Genomic DNA, 15,977 nt, shown 5'->3' with positions numbered 1-15,977 from the left:
GCTAACTTGTGTTCAAATTGTCTTCACTGGGAAGGAGCAGTTGAGAACAGTAGGAAGAACTCCCCCAGAGGCCAGCGGTGCAGGGCTGTGGAAGGCCTGGGGGCTTTGGCATTTAGTGCCCAGCCTCAGGCTGCCTGAGAGATTCCGGGAGTCTGTTTCTCTTTATGGAAGTGGGGAATGGTGTTTCCCTTGACCATGAGAACAAGTTTTCTTGCTGATGAATGTCCAACATGTTGCAGATTCTGTGCAGTGGGAGATGGCCCATCACCTCTGCCCTCCCAAAGCTAGGGTGCGTACTGTTAATCCACTTTACAGACGAGGAGACTGAGGCTCTGGGAATCATTTGCATGAGGTCGTGGAGTTAGAAGATAAGAGAGCTGTCTGGCTCTGAATGTGGAAGAACTACATGACCGAGAAAGAGAGAATTGCACCTGCTCATGGTGCTTCCCGGGTTCTTAGTGAATGTTTGCCCCCTGAAGCACGCACTGCAACACGATGCGTGCTCTGGACCCCACCAGGGCCCCAGGGCTGTTGGTGTTCTAAGTGCCTCTGCTCCAGGAGGAGGTGGTCTCTGTTACCCCCCACACAGGCCTGGCTCACTCACTGGTCGCTAGGTTCAGACCTATCGAGGGACGCAGTTATCCACATGGAGGTCAGCCCTGCTGGCCCAACCTCAGACATATGCTGACAAAGTGTCTCTGTGCCCAAAGACATGTCCCTGGGTGACTAGTCCCAAGCCTGAAACGCCAATGACAAAGTCATTCATGCATCAACTGAGTATGTTTTGTAACATGTGCAAGAGAATGAACCAGAGGCTCTGGGGGATTCTAGGAGAAGTAAAATACGATCCTTGACCCAACTGAACTTCCAAACTAGTGGGCAGTGTCAGAAGAGCACAGAGCACAGGTTACCGGCTGAAGTGCAATTCTTTGATTCCATGGAAGGACAGTAAAATAAACGGGGTATTTCCATGGAAAGTGCACTCACTTCTTTCTGAGACCCAGATGGCCAGTAGACAACACTCTTGCCACCTGTACCCTCTTCTTAGCCAAAAAACTTAATCTAACAGGTTACTCTGTCTGCAAAGCCCAGATGTGGTCACAGACTCCACCCTGTTGCAACACTGGAGGTGGTGACTACCCATGCAATGGGAGCTTGGCCATCGATCAGAGAGGAAGTCATCTGTGCCCTGGGCTGTCACAGGGTGGGTAAGAAGCTGGCCTTCCTGGCAGAGGGAGCCTCAGGCAAAGGTGCAGAGCCAGGAATGGTGTCACTCAGGGGACTCGGCCAGTGGCTGCTGGGGCTGAGCTCAGGGTAACTGGAGGTGTAGGCGTGGGGGAGCTTGAAGCCGAGGCAAGCAGGCTGGGACCTCCTGAATGCAGGGCAGCAGTGGAGGGTCATGGAGACAGGTAGGAAGGGCGCCAGGGGAGGAAGGGGTCACCGCAGGTCCAAGCAGACAAGACGGTCATGCTCAGCAGTGCCATTTACACCAGATCCTGAAACCTGATTCTTCAGCCACAGAATTTCTTAATAAAGTATTTAAGATAGGATAAAACCAAAGTCTGTCACATGTGATGAGAAGCAGAGTTGATCCAAGGCCCTTTTGTTTTAGGGAATGTGCGTGTTACACCCAACTGTTCACACAAGTGTGTATTCCCTGTGCGTGTTACACCCAACTATTCACACAAGTGTATATCGTGTTGGGGTCACGGAGGTGGAAAGGTTGGCACCCCTGCTGGAAAGGGTCCAGTGGAGGAAGGACATGCTGGGAGTCACAGCAGAGTCCAGGCCAGGCTGGTGGTCTGTCGGTAGGGGTGACATGGGCTGCTTGTCGTGAGCCCCTGCCCTGGGGTGCTTCACTGAGTGCTGTGGCACCCCACACAGCGGGTCCTGGCATAGATCCTGCTGTGCAGGTGAGGACGTGGAATACGGGGTTAGGCAGCCCTCGCATTGAGACTGTATCCTGTGCCCACCCCATCACCACTCAGAGGCTGGGTCAACAGGCAGTGGTGACAACATAGAAGAGCAGGCCAGGACACAGCAGTGGAGATGGAGCCTGAGCACCGCAGGCCAGGAAGAGGAAGGGAGACAGCAAGCCTGAGAGGCAAATGGGGACCTGGAGTGACCAGGCTGGCAGAGGAGCTGACCACACATGTTTAGGATCTAAGGGAAGCAAGGCAGTCTGAACGGCTGGGACCCACAAGTATGGAGCCATGGAAACGAGGGGAGGAGGCAGATGCAGCCAGGAGGGCGAGTTTGCAGAAGCCATTCTAACTGGGTGCTGCTCTGGGAGCCAGATTGCAGGAGGTGAGCCGTCTAGGGAGGGAAGGGACCCGCTGCAGGAGACTGAGCGTGGGACCAGGGAAAGGCACACCAGGGAGGCTGATCCCAGAACAGGTCTGAGGTTGCCCCCGGAGACGGCTGATGTAGCCTGGCCTGGAGGAGGAGGAGGTGGGGAAGGAGGCGCAGGCTGAGAGGAAGGAGCTATGAAGGTGAGGCAAAGACAGGATCGTGGAGATGCAGAGGAGGGAAGCCCAGGGACCTGTGCTGGAGCCTTTGATCTCTCCTACGTAGGAAGGAGAAGCTTCTGCTGAACAAGAGTGATGGGGATTGTAGGCTTGAAGAGGTGGAAAGTTTCCCAGTGGCTCTGTGGGACGAGCCAAGACAAGATTTAATTCCTAAAAGCCTTTTTGGCGAGTGATCCAATTCCACTAGTTAAGACTTCTTACAGCTTGGGGGAGGGTCTAGAGGGAAGAAGGCTGGGTGGGGTTTCAGGAGGCTGGGCTGCTCTTCCTGGTCCCCACTTGCTAATGAATAAGTCAGATGAGTCTCCCGCCTCCTGAAGCCTGGTCTTCTCTTTCTACTATGGAAGATTAGATCTTGGGCTGGCTCTTTTTGCAGGAAGTTCTGAGTCTCTTAAGTGACTTATTCATTATCAGAGATTGGTTTATCTGATTAAAGCCCTTCCCTAGCAATAGACAGCAGCACCCTGGAGGACAGAGACCTGGGACAATAGGAGATCTCCATCTGTGAGTGTGTGCGTGTGTACATGCAGATTCGGGCACTGTCAGGGGTGGTTTGGATAATTGAGCAGACAGTGGAAGGACCAGCTGCATGAGTACAACTTGTTCCATGAATCTTCAGCAGCAGGAAGCCACCTCAGATGATGAGTTGGCATGAAAAGTACAAAAGACCTCAAAGAGAAGCTGGGCAACATCCCAGCTTTGCCCAGGGGCCTCAGGTGCTTTTGGGTTAAACCTCAGCATGCACTCATGAGCTCAGCCGCGTCACCCTCCATGGCGGATTAAGCCTGGGAGGTCAAGTTCAGCACTGTAAGACCAGCCCCACTTTGGCCCTTGACTGGGCAAGTTCAGTCCTGCCTTCAGAATACAGGAGGACTCTGCTGAGTACTTGCCATCTACTTGACAAAGCAGCATTTCTTTCTTCAAGAAAAATTGGAACTATCCCCTGCCATTGGCCTTGACTTTCTGTTTTCCCTTGTTTCCATCTGATGTTCCACCAACCAAAACCAGGAGACAAGCGTTGTCCCCACCTTCCTAAAGGGCCTGCAGATGCAGGGGGCAGCCTTTCCCTTGGGGGCTGCCCTGCACTTGCTCTGCCCTCTGTAAATCCCTGGTGGCCCGTGAGTCACAGCAGCCTGCACCCCAGTCCACATGGGAGTCAGAGGATGCAGAGCTGCTGCCTGGAAAGGACAAGCATTGGAGAACCGTGTGTTTGGGTGTGTGTGGGTCTCTATCAGCACCCAGATGTCACCTGGTCTGCACCTGGTGAGCACCTACTGTATGCTCAGACTGCGATGCACCCTGGACATGAACACAGTGGAGTTCCAGGAGGTGCACAGGCCAGGACTAGCAGGGCACAAGGATGACAGCTGAGCCTGAGAGCTCACGTGTTTTCAGGGCAAGCACTGAAACTCACTGCCCTGCTCCCTCCTGAGAGCAGACACCGACACCGGCACTTCCCCAGGTGCTGGTGGCCTCACCCAAAGCTTCTCGTGACCCATAGTTCACCTGAGTTGTGTAATTCCAGGATTGTTTTGAGCCCACAGCATGAGGACATCTGGAGCCATTTGGAGACCTCTGTGGAAGCCAGGGCGAGGGACATGCCAACACAGAGCCTGCTCCCAGAATGGAGGCAACAGCAGGCAGGTGGGCTGGAGAAGGCCGCCTTATCCCAGCTCTCAGGCTGCTTCAGGTGGAACTCCCAGGGGATCCTCACTCTTCCCCCCAAAAGCAGTCTTCTACCTCCCAACTTTCTGTCCTCACCAGGGAAATGTTTCCCATGAAAAATGCTAATTTCATTTTTAAAAATGGCTTCCCAGTGGCAGTTTCCTTCTGTCTCCACACACCATCTCCAGGATCCTCTGGAGGCAGCAGTTAGGAGATAGCATCTAACCTTCCCGATCCGGTCCTTGTTTCTTCTAATGGGTCATCAAAATGAATTCTCTGTCTCCTGTGTCTTGTCATCACATCCTGACAGGGACAGCTCTCTGTCTGTGCCTTGCACCTGTCTACCTGACCTACTTGTGCTGGTCAGCTCGGGCATGCCCCAGGATGGATAGCTTCAAGAAAATTGTTTTCTGACAGTTCTGGAGGCTGGAAGTCCAAGATGGAGGCGCGGGCAAGGGTTGGCATCCAATGAGGGCTCTCTCCTGGCTTGCTCACCTTCTCCCATGTCCTCCCTGGCCTCTGTTTTGTTAGTGTGCAGATAGAGAGCGATTGGGTTCTCCAGTTCCTCTGCTCCTAAGGCCCCCACCTATCAGGTTAGAGCCCCATCCTTTGACGTCTCTTAACCTTGATTACTTCTGCACAGGCTCTACCTCCCCATTCAGCCACCCCAGGCATCAGGACCTCAACCTGTGAATTTGGAGTGGACAGTCACTCAGCCCATGACACCCTCATTACAGGACAGCAATCCCAGCCCCAAAGCCCACATGTACTCCAGCTGTTCCAGTTGAGAAATGAAGTCTGACCTCTGCAGACCTGATGTCCCTATTTAGCACTGCCCAGTTCAGACTGAGCTGCTCTGCACTACTACCCTGATGAGCTCTGAAAGGGAGGAGGAGGAAGCTCTCCATTCTTGCTCATGTTTTGGGGTGGGCCAGACCTGGGTGGAACTGCTTCTCAGCTGCTCACCAACCTGTGACCTTAGAGAGAGTAACTCTGAGAGCCTCCGCTGTCCAATCTGCAAGATCTGCAAATAATCATCCTGACTGCCGCCATCGTGGTGGGGGGTGTGACGCAGGACCTCTCCCAGAAAGTGGTGCACATGCTGTGTGCCTAACCAGCTCCTGTCCCTGTTTCCCCCTCTACTCCATCTGCTCTGCTTGGGGTCAGCATCCAGCTTCAGTTGTCCATAGATCCCTTTATTTCCCTGGGACCAGTGCTAGGCAAGAGTAGAGATGAGGCCTCAGCCATGTATGAAGAGTAGCAGTGTTTTCTGAACCAAGGTCCAGGAATCCACACAGACAGTCCAGCAAGGGTGGGTGGATGTAACAGGTAGGGAGATGAGACATGAGGATTGCCTTTGGATATGAGGGAACGAGGTGGCCCAGGACTTGTGATGATGCCTTCTGCCAACCTTCCCTTTCCTCCACACCACTGATTAAGAAAAGAGGGTCACACATAAACTCACTGAACAAGTATTTAATGAGTAGATGAGAAAAACAAAACCCAAAATGCATTTTGGGAAAATAAATTATATTTGCAAAAAATCATAAGCAAAAGCTTTCTTCCAAAAACTCCTCATCTTGAAAAAGCTATTTAATTTGGTTTTATAGTTCTGTAAAAGCTATTTGGTTTGGTGGCCAGATCCTAAGCTGTTGTATCCATTGGTGACCAATAAATGGAAAATCGTTCTTCAAGCCTTGTCTTTCCCTGGGTAGTCCAGGAAAAGAAAGAAATGTGTGGGGTACTCTGGTTCCCTGAGCAGTTCCCGGCTGTGTCTCCTGGAGATGGAATCAGAAGCTCTGATCCTCTAAGATGTGGGCTCTCTAAACACTGCACTAAGCACATCCTATAGGGAAGAGCTCTGCCTTGTGCAGAGGTAGATAAAGATCGGAGGATAAGTGGCCTAAAATGTAACTAGTCCACCCAAGAAAATATGAATATGAATCTATGCACTTACATACGTATGTTCATAGCAGCATTATTCACCATAGCCCAAACTAGAAGCAACCCATTTGTCCTGATACAATAGTGGATAAACGATGTGGTCTCCATGCAATGGAATACTACACAGGCCTAAGAAGGATGAACAGTTAACATGTGCTACAACATAGATGGACCCCAAAGACACTTTGCTAAATGAAAGAAGCCAGAGGTGGGAGTCTGCATGTCTGTATGAAATGTCCAGAATACTCAAGTTTTAGAGAAGGAAAGGAGATCTCAGTGGCCTAGGGATAGAGTCTGGAAATAGGGGGCAGGAGGACTCATTCTGGAGTGATGGAACTACTCTACATCTGCACTGTAGTGATGTTTTTCTCAATTCTGTGCATTTGCTACACATCACTGAACTGCACCCTTAAAATTACTGAATTTTATGGGATGAATATTATACCTCCATAAAGCTATAAAAGTATCTGTGTGGGTCCTGTGGACGCAGATGCCAATTGAGAGGCCTTTCCCACTCTTTGCTTACTAGAGACTTGCCATGCCAGCCCATGTGTCTTTGGCTCTAGGACCCCTTACCCTGAGGACAGGACTCTCTCTAGAGACTTCTCCATGGAGGGTGTCAGCAAGGACCCACTTGTTCCCAGGGATCTGGTAGAAGAGCCATTGGTGTTTTCTTGAAGCACGTAAGAGCCATTTTATAGGCCATTTCAGGAGACAGCAAATGATTTTCCAACCTAAATAGCTTTCTCCTTGTAGAAATGGCTTCCACCACAGGGACATAAGAAGCACCCAATTTGTCATTTTCTCAGGGAAAAGCAGTGGATGGTTCATGGACCCCAAATGGGCTAGTGGCTAGGCTAGACCTCCAGCTCACTCTCTGTAATCTGGACATCGCCTCTGGGTCCTGCTTCTTCTGGAACAGAGTGTGACTCCTCTATACGTCCCCTAGGGACTGGCATGGAGCGTGACTGTGGGGGAGGTGGGACTGACACCCAGTTTGCCTGGCAGCCCTCAGGATTCTGAGACAGCTCAGAGGGACTCGTGAGCACAGGCTTGGTGACGTGTCACAGTGCAAGGAGTATCCCTGTGCAGAAGAGGGCACGCCCCCCCCACTTATACATACACACACACTCACATACACACACTCTCACACACACTCTTATATCACACACACACTTGCATTCACACACGCTCACACATACACTCACACACCAACACACTCACATACTCTCATACACACTTCCAAACACACACTCACACATTCTCTCTCTCTCTCTCTCACACACACACACACACACACACACACACATACTCTGGCAGCAGTTCTTAGAAGGGCCCACCTGCCCTGCAGATGTCTGGGTGGATTAAGTGACCGAAACAGAGCATCTAGCGGTGTCACAGCTACAGGGAGATGCTTTGAACTGCACAGAGTATCTGTCAGCGCCACCGTTGGGCCAGAGGGTGTGATCTGTGTCTTGCTCCCAAGCTGCTGCCTGCAGGAAAAGAGTGAAATTCAAGGTACAAGAAGATCCTAAGCAGATGGTCTGCTAGCAGAGCAGGTGGAGAATGAGACCAACGTGACACAACGGGACTCTAGTCATACACTAATGGCCAGAGAGCTGTGTGAGGCTCATTCATATTGATTTCCTGGAGGCACTCTGGCTCTAATGGAACGAAATCAAACAGGTAGCACTTGACCTGAAGCTTAGGAGGGGGAGTCACAAAGTTTCCTGCACTTGAAGACTTGAGAGACTCTGAGGAGGGATAAGCCCTCCTTGCTGTGACTCCATGTCTGAAACCTGTTTGGGCATTACCTGGACAGCTCATTGAAGGTGACTCTGGAGACGGTCCAGCGGGGGGAACATGGCCTGCGTTTCAATGGTGGATAAAAACATGCCTGAGGACTGTTTGTTGTGTCGCTCTTCCATGTTTCAGCCCTCTGCTTGCACTGCCTTCCCGAAGGAGGGCCTGTTGACATCTGGATTTGCTCCTGTCCCTTCCACAAACCTCGCAGTTTCTCCTGCTGCATGATTGAGCAGCCCCACAGGGCGAGGTGGGGTCCATGATGCTCGCTGCCCCTGGGCAGGTCACACACGCTCTGACACTGGACGCGGCTCCTCCCTAGTCAGAGCCTTTCTGTCCCACCAGGCTCAGCCTCGCCGCAGCCTCCTCTGACTCTGGTCACTAGCATCCCAGGGCACACCGGCCATGCTGTCTTCATGACTGCTCGTTACGGTTGTGGTTGGAAGTCTCTGCATTTTGCACATAACTGTTCTTTATTCTTTTATGGGTGCATCCTGTCACCACCACCACCACCACCACCACCACTCCCGCAGTTCCTGAAGGACAGTGATCACACGTTGCGCTTATTCCTAGACTAAAGCTCTGAACACACAGCAGATACTTCCTGCCAATCTCCTGTCCAGTGGAGATGTTCCTGGGAGTCGTTACTACACACAGCCTCGAGAGCTTTATAAAGTCTGTGCTGGGGTGTGTTAGGTTAAATGACTGCAGGATGGAGACAACGCAACTTCGGTTTTGCTGAGTGAGTGGGTCTGTGTCCGTGTGTCCTGCACAGGTCTGCTGATGTGTCCTTGTGTCCTGCACAGACAAGAAACTATAGAAAATGCAACAGCAGCAGCAGCAGAGAGAGCTCTCTTATTATAGGTTGCTTTTCATTCTTGCTTCTCAGTACTTTCATAGTGTGTTTATAAAGAACGTTTTGTATTTATAGAGGGAGGAGGTATCTGGAAGTATTAAGAATATGTGAGGTGATGAAACTGATATGTGATTATTATTATTATTACAAGAGACTCAATGCAGTGACTGGAGGGTTTGCAATGAATTAGGTTTTGTTGTCTGTTCCTTTTTAAGGGTCTGTTCCACTGTTTCTCAAAATGTGTTCCAGGGTACACTAGGATCTACTACAGGTGTTACCCACTTAACTAAGATAGCAGGCAGGCACTCGGGCTATAGCAGCCTCCTGGGAATTCACCACGTCTGTGCCCTGAAGATTCCTAGAGCAAAGAACCTATCAGTTCTATTTAGTGTTTACCAAACTTACCAGCAGCCACGGACTCCTTTTCTCTTATCATACCTATTACCTGTGTTGCGCATTTGAAAACACAGTTCAATCTTACATGTTATTTTTTTAAAATATTTATTTTTTAGTTTTAGCTGGACACAATATCTTTATTTTATTTTTATGTGGTGTTGAGGATTGAACCCAGCACCCTGCACATGCCAGGCGAGTGCACTACCGCTTGAGCCATATCCCCAGCCCATTACATGTTATTTTTAAATAAGAGTTATAAGTTTAGTTTACAGAGTCTCTATTTTTTTGTGCATTGTTGATATTCCCTTGATTGGAGGATCGGACAGGGCTCAAGGATAGGGAAAGGCTGCTCAAGTACAAAGCCATTTTAGCAACATAAAATTACAGGATCAGTGGCTTTCTCCTTCCCTGTGAATGCAACATAGCACCTGTACTCAGGCCCGTGTCCTAAAGCTTAATTTGCCATAACAGCCCATTAACTGAGGAAATGTGCCCCCAGCTGAATTTATGCAGCCTCCCCCGGGGTGCTTAAGTGGGGGTTTTGAGGGGAAGGCCTTGTCTTCATCTCCAATTGTCTTTCCAGGGGAACTCAGGGCGGGGCTTCATTGAGAGAGAAAACTCCCAGCCCCCCACACGCACCCAGTTATCCAGTACTGAAGGGCTGCAGAGGCTGATCAAAACTGGCAGGTAATCAGGGTGTACACTGAATCTGTGTGCTTCTACCTGGAATGGAATTTGCCTTAAACTGTGGGAATTCACCACGAGCAAAGTTAAGAAGTCCTGGTGGGAGGTCATAAAGCGGAAGGCTGGGACTCGTCTTTCTGTCTCCTGTGCCCCCCCCCCCCCACAGCTGCTGCAGTGACAGGCAGGTGTCAGCAGCTCCCAGGGAACTAAACGCTTGGTTCTCGAGGGCTTCAAGGTGGATATACACACACGGGAGAACCAAGAGATTACATATCACTAAAGCAGAAAATGAAGATGAGAGAAACCATGTCAAACAGGCTTCAAATCAGTCCTTGACTAGTCACGTAGCACTTGATGGTCTTTGACTAAGACAGACACAGTCCAGGCTGGCAGTTAATGACAGGATTAGTGAACACCCACTTAACAGCCTATGTTGAACCAGGATTTTCCCCATAGAACTGTTTCAGACAGCATACAAAATTTGGTTTAATGTTATTAAAGATCATGAAATGACCATTAAGTTTAAATGATGTATAGAGACCCTCATTTTCTGTACCCTGGAGTGAGGTGCTCTGGCAGCTGGGTGCCCATTCAGCTCAGTGCCGGGCAGAGCACACTGGGGCAAGTGGGCTGCCCCCTGGAAGGCCGCCTCTGTCCATGGTGACTCTGACACCAGCCACAGCTCTGTTTAACTTTCCAGCCGACTGACACACACACAATCATGAATGAAAAGCAAACAGTGGAAAATAACGCCTTTCACCTCCTTGCTCTCCGCTGGTAGCCTGGTTTCCCCAAGGGACATAGCTCTATAATGGAGTGTCCTGTCTGTGGCCTCTCACACACTAGCTGCCAGAGGCTGCAGTTTTTAAGTAAAGCTTCGAAGTGGGACCAGAGTCCATCCACAGGAAGCTAGTTCAGCAGATGGAGAAAGGGTCTGTGGTCTCTGAGCATTCAGAGTAAGAGGAGGGGCCTGGTGAATGTGCCTGTCAGTAACAGGCAGGGAGTTCCTGTCAAGGCAGGGGACCCTGTAGAGGTCAAGGCCTGCTGCCCCTGGGTAGGAAGCCCCTCCCAGGGCTGCCCAGCTCCCCGCAGCCACAGCATGCTCTGAAGTTTCCCAGGTCCAGGCAGGTCACCTGATGGAATCAGGTTCTGGTTAGGAGCCTGGGGAAGGCCTGAGACTGCGTTTCCAGCAAGCTCTCAGGAAATGGGGCAGTGGAGCTGGGCTGGGTCTGCTCTTGGCACCCAGCACCTGGCTCTGGCGCACAGGACACGGCAGCTGCCCTGCGCCCCGTCCCAGTCTGCAGACCCCGTCCAGGTCTGCAGGCCGTTAACCGCCTTCTCTTCCCCAGGGGAGGAGCGTCCCCGGGAGCCCCTGGGCCCTGCGGAGGCCCAGGCGCCGGGCGGGGCAGAGGCCGGAGGGAGGACCAGCCGCCGCCGCTGGACGTGCTCAAGGGCGCAGTTGCACAAGACGTTCTGGGGCGTGGCCGTGGTGCTGTGCGTGTGCGCCTCCTGGGCTGGCTCCACGCAGCTCGCCAAGCTTACCTTCGCCAAGTTCGACGCACCCTTCACCCTCACCTGGTTTGCCACCAACTGGAACTTTTTGTTCTTCCCGTTGTACTACGCGGGGCACGTCTGCAAGTCCACCGAGAAGCAGTCTGTGAAGCAGAGATACAGGTAGGCCCTCCTGACCCTGACCACCTGTCCCAGGCAGTCCCGGGCCACTGGCCCAGGTGGGAGGTGGGAACCCGGGACAGTCTCAATGCACCTGCTCATTCACTGGGCCAGGACCAGAATCCTCCTCACCCTGGCTGGTGAGCCTCTGCCTGCACCTCCATCCCGCAGCCCTACCAGCTGCTTCCTTTCTGTGAAACAGGAGAAGGCAGTACCCTCCAGAAGTAAGGAATGGAGCAGAGCTCCTTCCAGCTGGGGTGAGGACCTGGAGTCCCTGGAGCCAGGTGCCTGGGAGCAAAACATAGGCTCCTTTGGTATGTGATTGCAAGGTCTTGGCGTCTGCAGTGTGGAGACCAGAAGCAAAGCAGCTGTGGACTTCGTTGACGTTATTTTCTCATATATTGCACATGGAATTGATGCCCCTTTCCAAATAAGCCCAGAATCCTGATCCCATCTCAGTCTGCAACAGCCCCCGACTCCTGCCAAGGCCCCAACCCTCCCCTGGAGCCTCATTGTTAGTGTTGACCCCAACTCCTCCAGCTGATAGTGCACCTCATGTTGCCCAGGTGGAGAACCATGTGGGCTGTCAAGCACTGGCTCAAGTCTGTCAAAAACCCCAAGAAAGACTGCTGGCCAAGGTGTCACTATAGGCCCTAGAAACTTGTCTTTTATCAGTCCCAGAAGTGAACAGAAATTTTGAGGTGATGACAACCAGTGCCTTCTTCCTCCCCACGTCACCCCACCCCACCCCAACACATACCCTTACAAAATGGCCAAGTCCAGTCGAATGTCCACTTCAACCCTAGCCCTGTCCTGAAGTTGCCCTCCCAAGCCACAGATTAACTAAGCCCATCACTGGAGCCAAAGAGGAAAGTGGTTTGGAAATGGAATTCTAGATTGGGATCAGAATTCTCTTGGGAACTCACCATTCTGTCCCCAGAGACTGGAGATGCAGGTGCCATACTCCTTAAAGGTCCTGGCTCCTTTAGAAGACCAGTTTGTAAAGTAGAGCAGGAGTTCTGGAGGAACAGACCCTGGGGAGCCACCCTCAATCAGCTGAGACACCCAGCTATCCTTGCATGTCCCCTCAGTGGAAAGGGTTTGGGGCAAATGCTGGGGACAAGGCATGCGGGGAACACTGGCCAGGCGCTCACGATTAGACACTGAAGTCAGGACTGCGGCATCCTCAGGGCTGATTTCAACCAGTTGCTCAGAGCCAGCCGGAAATTGCCAAGGAGGCACTGAATGCCTCTAGCAGAGGCCTGAGAGCAAGTTTCATGCCCTTTCTCCACAAAGAACTAGGGGAGCAGAGATGGAGGCCCCTTGATGACATCAGCTGCTCCTGCTGGAAGGGCCTCTCTTCAACAGTAGCCACTGATGTGAGCGGGAGCCATGGCTGTGCCTGGGGGCAAGGCTGGCACTGTGGCCACTTAGGGCAGCCCCAGCAACATTTAGACTGTTGGGCTGGAAACCACACTTAAGGAGTGAAGCTCAGTGGTGGTTGAAAGGTCAAAGTAGGAAAAAAGAAATGTCACTGAAGGGGCCCCGTTTTGCATGAAAAGACATCACTCCTTGACTTCAGTTGGTGCCTTCCTGTACAAAGCATCCAGAAAGAATTCAGAAACCCTTACAGGGACTGGTGTGTTGGCTAGAGAAAGTGGGGGAGTGTGCAGAATCCTACCTTGATTAGTGAAACCACTTAAAACTGAGCCCAGTTTCTCTCACAAAACTCAGCTCCGGTTCCCAGTAAAAATTTTTCTAATTGGAAAGATTTTCCCATGGCTGAGGGGAGCTGCTCATTTTCCAGTCAGGTTTGGATATTTGGTGAAGCCATGCATGCCATGAGAGGGGTGAAGAGTCTCCCCCAGGAGGGGAGAGAAGAATTTGAATGTCACTACAGACCCTCCTAAGGAAACCATGACTGTCACAGCTCAGATGAGGAGTGCTTTCAACAGCTTTTGCATTGCCAGAACCGAGAACACTGAAACGACATCTTCTATCTTCATGCCCTTATCAGAGTTAATGAGAGAGAGCAGATGTAGGGCCTGCTGAGGAGATGGGTCCTTGGTTAGCAGTCTTAGCAGGGGGCTGGGAGACAGGAGGCCAATAGACACACATTGCACAGAGAGTGGGCTTAGCAGACAAGCTGGCTTTCCTTAGTTATTAGGAAGCAGTCAGATGGAAGTTTCTTTCTCCAAGCCCTCTCCCACTCAGCTGCTATCCCCAAATGAAGCGGCAGAAGGCAGGTGAAGCAGAGAGGGAGATGAAGGTCCCTGGCTCAGAGCTCCTTGGACTTGCCAGCCAAGCCATCTGACGCAGGGCTTCTGGGTGGCACGAGAGCCTGCCCTCCTGGAGAGCATCCAGGATAGCCTGGTGCTGCTGGACAGCAGGCTGCACTGTGACCCTAATGGCTCTGGAGTTGTTGAGTCTCAGTTATCGGTTTTTAAAAATGCTGATGATCTGACCCAGTGTAGGAACCAGGACTCACCTGGCCACATAGAACTGACTGTAACTTGCTGTTGCAGCCCTGGTCCTCTGATACTGGGGAGGGAGGCTCTGTGGACATGTCATTTAAGCTCTCGGAGCTTTAGATGCCCACTTATAAATAGACGATTCAGACCTCGCCTTGCGCAAAACATTGCTGTGTGATCAATGAGGCACCATATGTGAATGTACCCTCTTATCTGCTGTCCGCCACATAAATGCAGAGAAGCGTATGCTGTGACTCCTGTGGGCTGAATGGAAGGGTGCACCAGGGCTTTGTTCATCCACCGCCTTTCCGTGGCCCATTCAAACTGCAGGAGAGCTGACCCCAAGGTACCACACTCAGGTTCCCCTTGAGAAATCAATCTGCAGCCTAGTGGCTGCACAGGACATCCTAGAACACTGGCCAGGCACTCACGATTAGACACTGAAGTCAGAAATTAAACCCAAGTAAAAGACCTCTCAGCCCCATTGACCTGGCATTTTGGCCCTTGACTTGGGGTTGTCCCAGCTCCTGGAGCACAATGGGCACCTCCCTCCTCTATGAGGGGCACCCACCATGTCTTTCCTGATGCTCGCTGACAGCTGTCTGACCTCATTGGATGGCACAGGATGCCCTGAGGAGGCAGCAGTGCCCAGAACTTGGGGACAGCTCCAGCCAAGGAAAATCTTAAGTGTGCTGAGTACCGCAGTCTCCTGGACAGCTGTGCACTGAATCTGGGGTGGTGAGGATTCAGAGGAAGGCCACACCAGCTCTGCAGCCTGGAGAGACTGTCAAGAGAGGTGTGAGGACACACAACCTCTGGGTCCTCTGACCTTGGGAGAGAAGGATGGCTTCCCAGGCCCCAGTACCTGCCACCACCAGCAGAATCCAGGCAGAAGCAGATGTGGGGCATTTGCAGTCATGTCAGAGGGTCTTCTGGGAGCTTGCAGCAGCAGCGACCTGTTCTCTGCTATCATGTAGCTACCCAATAAAGGTCACCGTGGTGGAATTCTGGTGCAGTGGCAACAGATGTTTTCCTCTGCCTGTTGTAGTGCCAGTCTTTTATAAGCCAGCCAGTTGGCTCTACCCAGCCACTGTAATGCCATTCAGAGCCGAGGAAGGGGAAGGGCAGCTTGGATCTCTTGCAGTGCTACCTGAGGCTGATGTGTACAGATGGCCAAGGAACCATCTTGGGTCTTGTGGCTGTTCAGAGTCTAAGGAGCAGAGTGGAGCAGTTCTGACCTTGAGGTTGGTTTGTACTGTAATTGTTATCATGTCTTCTCTAGGAGATGTGCTAGGGATGCAATGATAAATGATACCTGTCCCCAAGGATTCCCAAATCTGGTAAACTAGGCAGGGTGCATGCCGGGGAGCCAGTACAGAAGGCTGGGTGCGTGTGTCCTGGCAGAGTGGAAAGGTTTGTAGGAGGAAGTGAGCCAGGAAGAGCAGATGGCCCGCCAGCCGCTGAAGGAGGAGGTCAAGAACACCCGCGCAGATGGAGATGGAGCCCAAGGGAGGGCTCCCAAGAGTGTAGGAAGTGAGGCAGGAGGAAGGGCAGATGCTGGCAAGCCTCCTGCACCCTGCAGAGGAGCTTCGGCTCTGGCACATTTGTGGCAGGGACCATCAGAGGGATGATCAGATTGGATCTTTAGAAATCCGTTGCTCCTGCCGCTGTGTTGAGTGTGGGATGGAGCCAGCTGCAGATCGTCCAGTTCACCAAACTCTTCCTCCACTTTGGTGTGCCCAGGGCATGCAGGCAGGTGTGGATGGCACAGACGTTGATCGTGACTCTAAGGAGCTCACAACCAAATGGGAGAGAAGCCCAGGCCCAAACAGTAGGGTGAAGGAGGAGATGGGTGATGGAGGGGACCAGACTGTCTTGACTGAAGCTTGGGCTCCAGCACAGGGTGGAGTGGATCTCAGGCTCCACAGGCAGATGGAGACACAGGTGGGAAGCACCCTGGGG

At 52.0% G+C, this 15,977-nt stretch overlaps 1 protein-coding gene across 6 annotated transcripts in view; it reads left to right on the top strand.

The window, feature by feature from the left end:
- Slc35f3 (solute carrier family 35 member F3) overlaps positions 1-15,977 on the top strand; it is a 250,951-nt gene that overhangs the window by 167,937 nt on the left and 67,037 nt on the right. For all 6 annotated transcript variants that reach the window (XR_009225653.1, XM_058575005.1, XM_046432091.2 and 3 more), the window contains one exon: positions 11,223-11,547. Coding sequence is in view for 5 of the 6 variants with exons in the window: in XM_058575005.1 (XP_058430988.1) it covers positions 11,223-11,547 (325 nt within the window). In the remaining variant the exon portion in view is untranslated. The remainder of the gene's footprint in view (positions 1-11,222; positions 11,548-15,977) is intronic.

The sequence above is a fragment of the Marmota monax genome, unplaced genomic scaffold, assembly GCF_021218885.2.
Source record: "Marmota monax isolate L192 unplaced genomic scaffold, Marmota_monax_Labrador192_F-V1.1 WCK01_AAM20220418_F8-fsc00071, whole genome shotgun sequence".
Taxonomy (NCBI): Eukaryota; Metazoa; Chordata; class Mammalia; order Rodentia; family Sciuridae; genus Marmota; species Marmota monax.
Note: the sequence above shows the minus strand (reverse complement) of the source record. Positions and strands in the feature narration are given on the sequence as shown.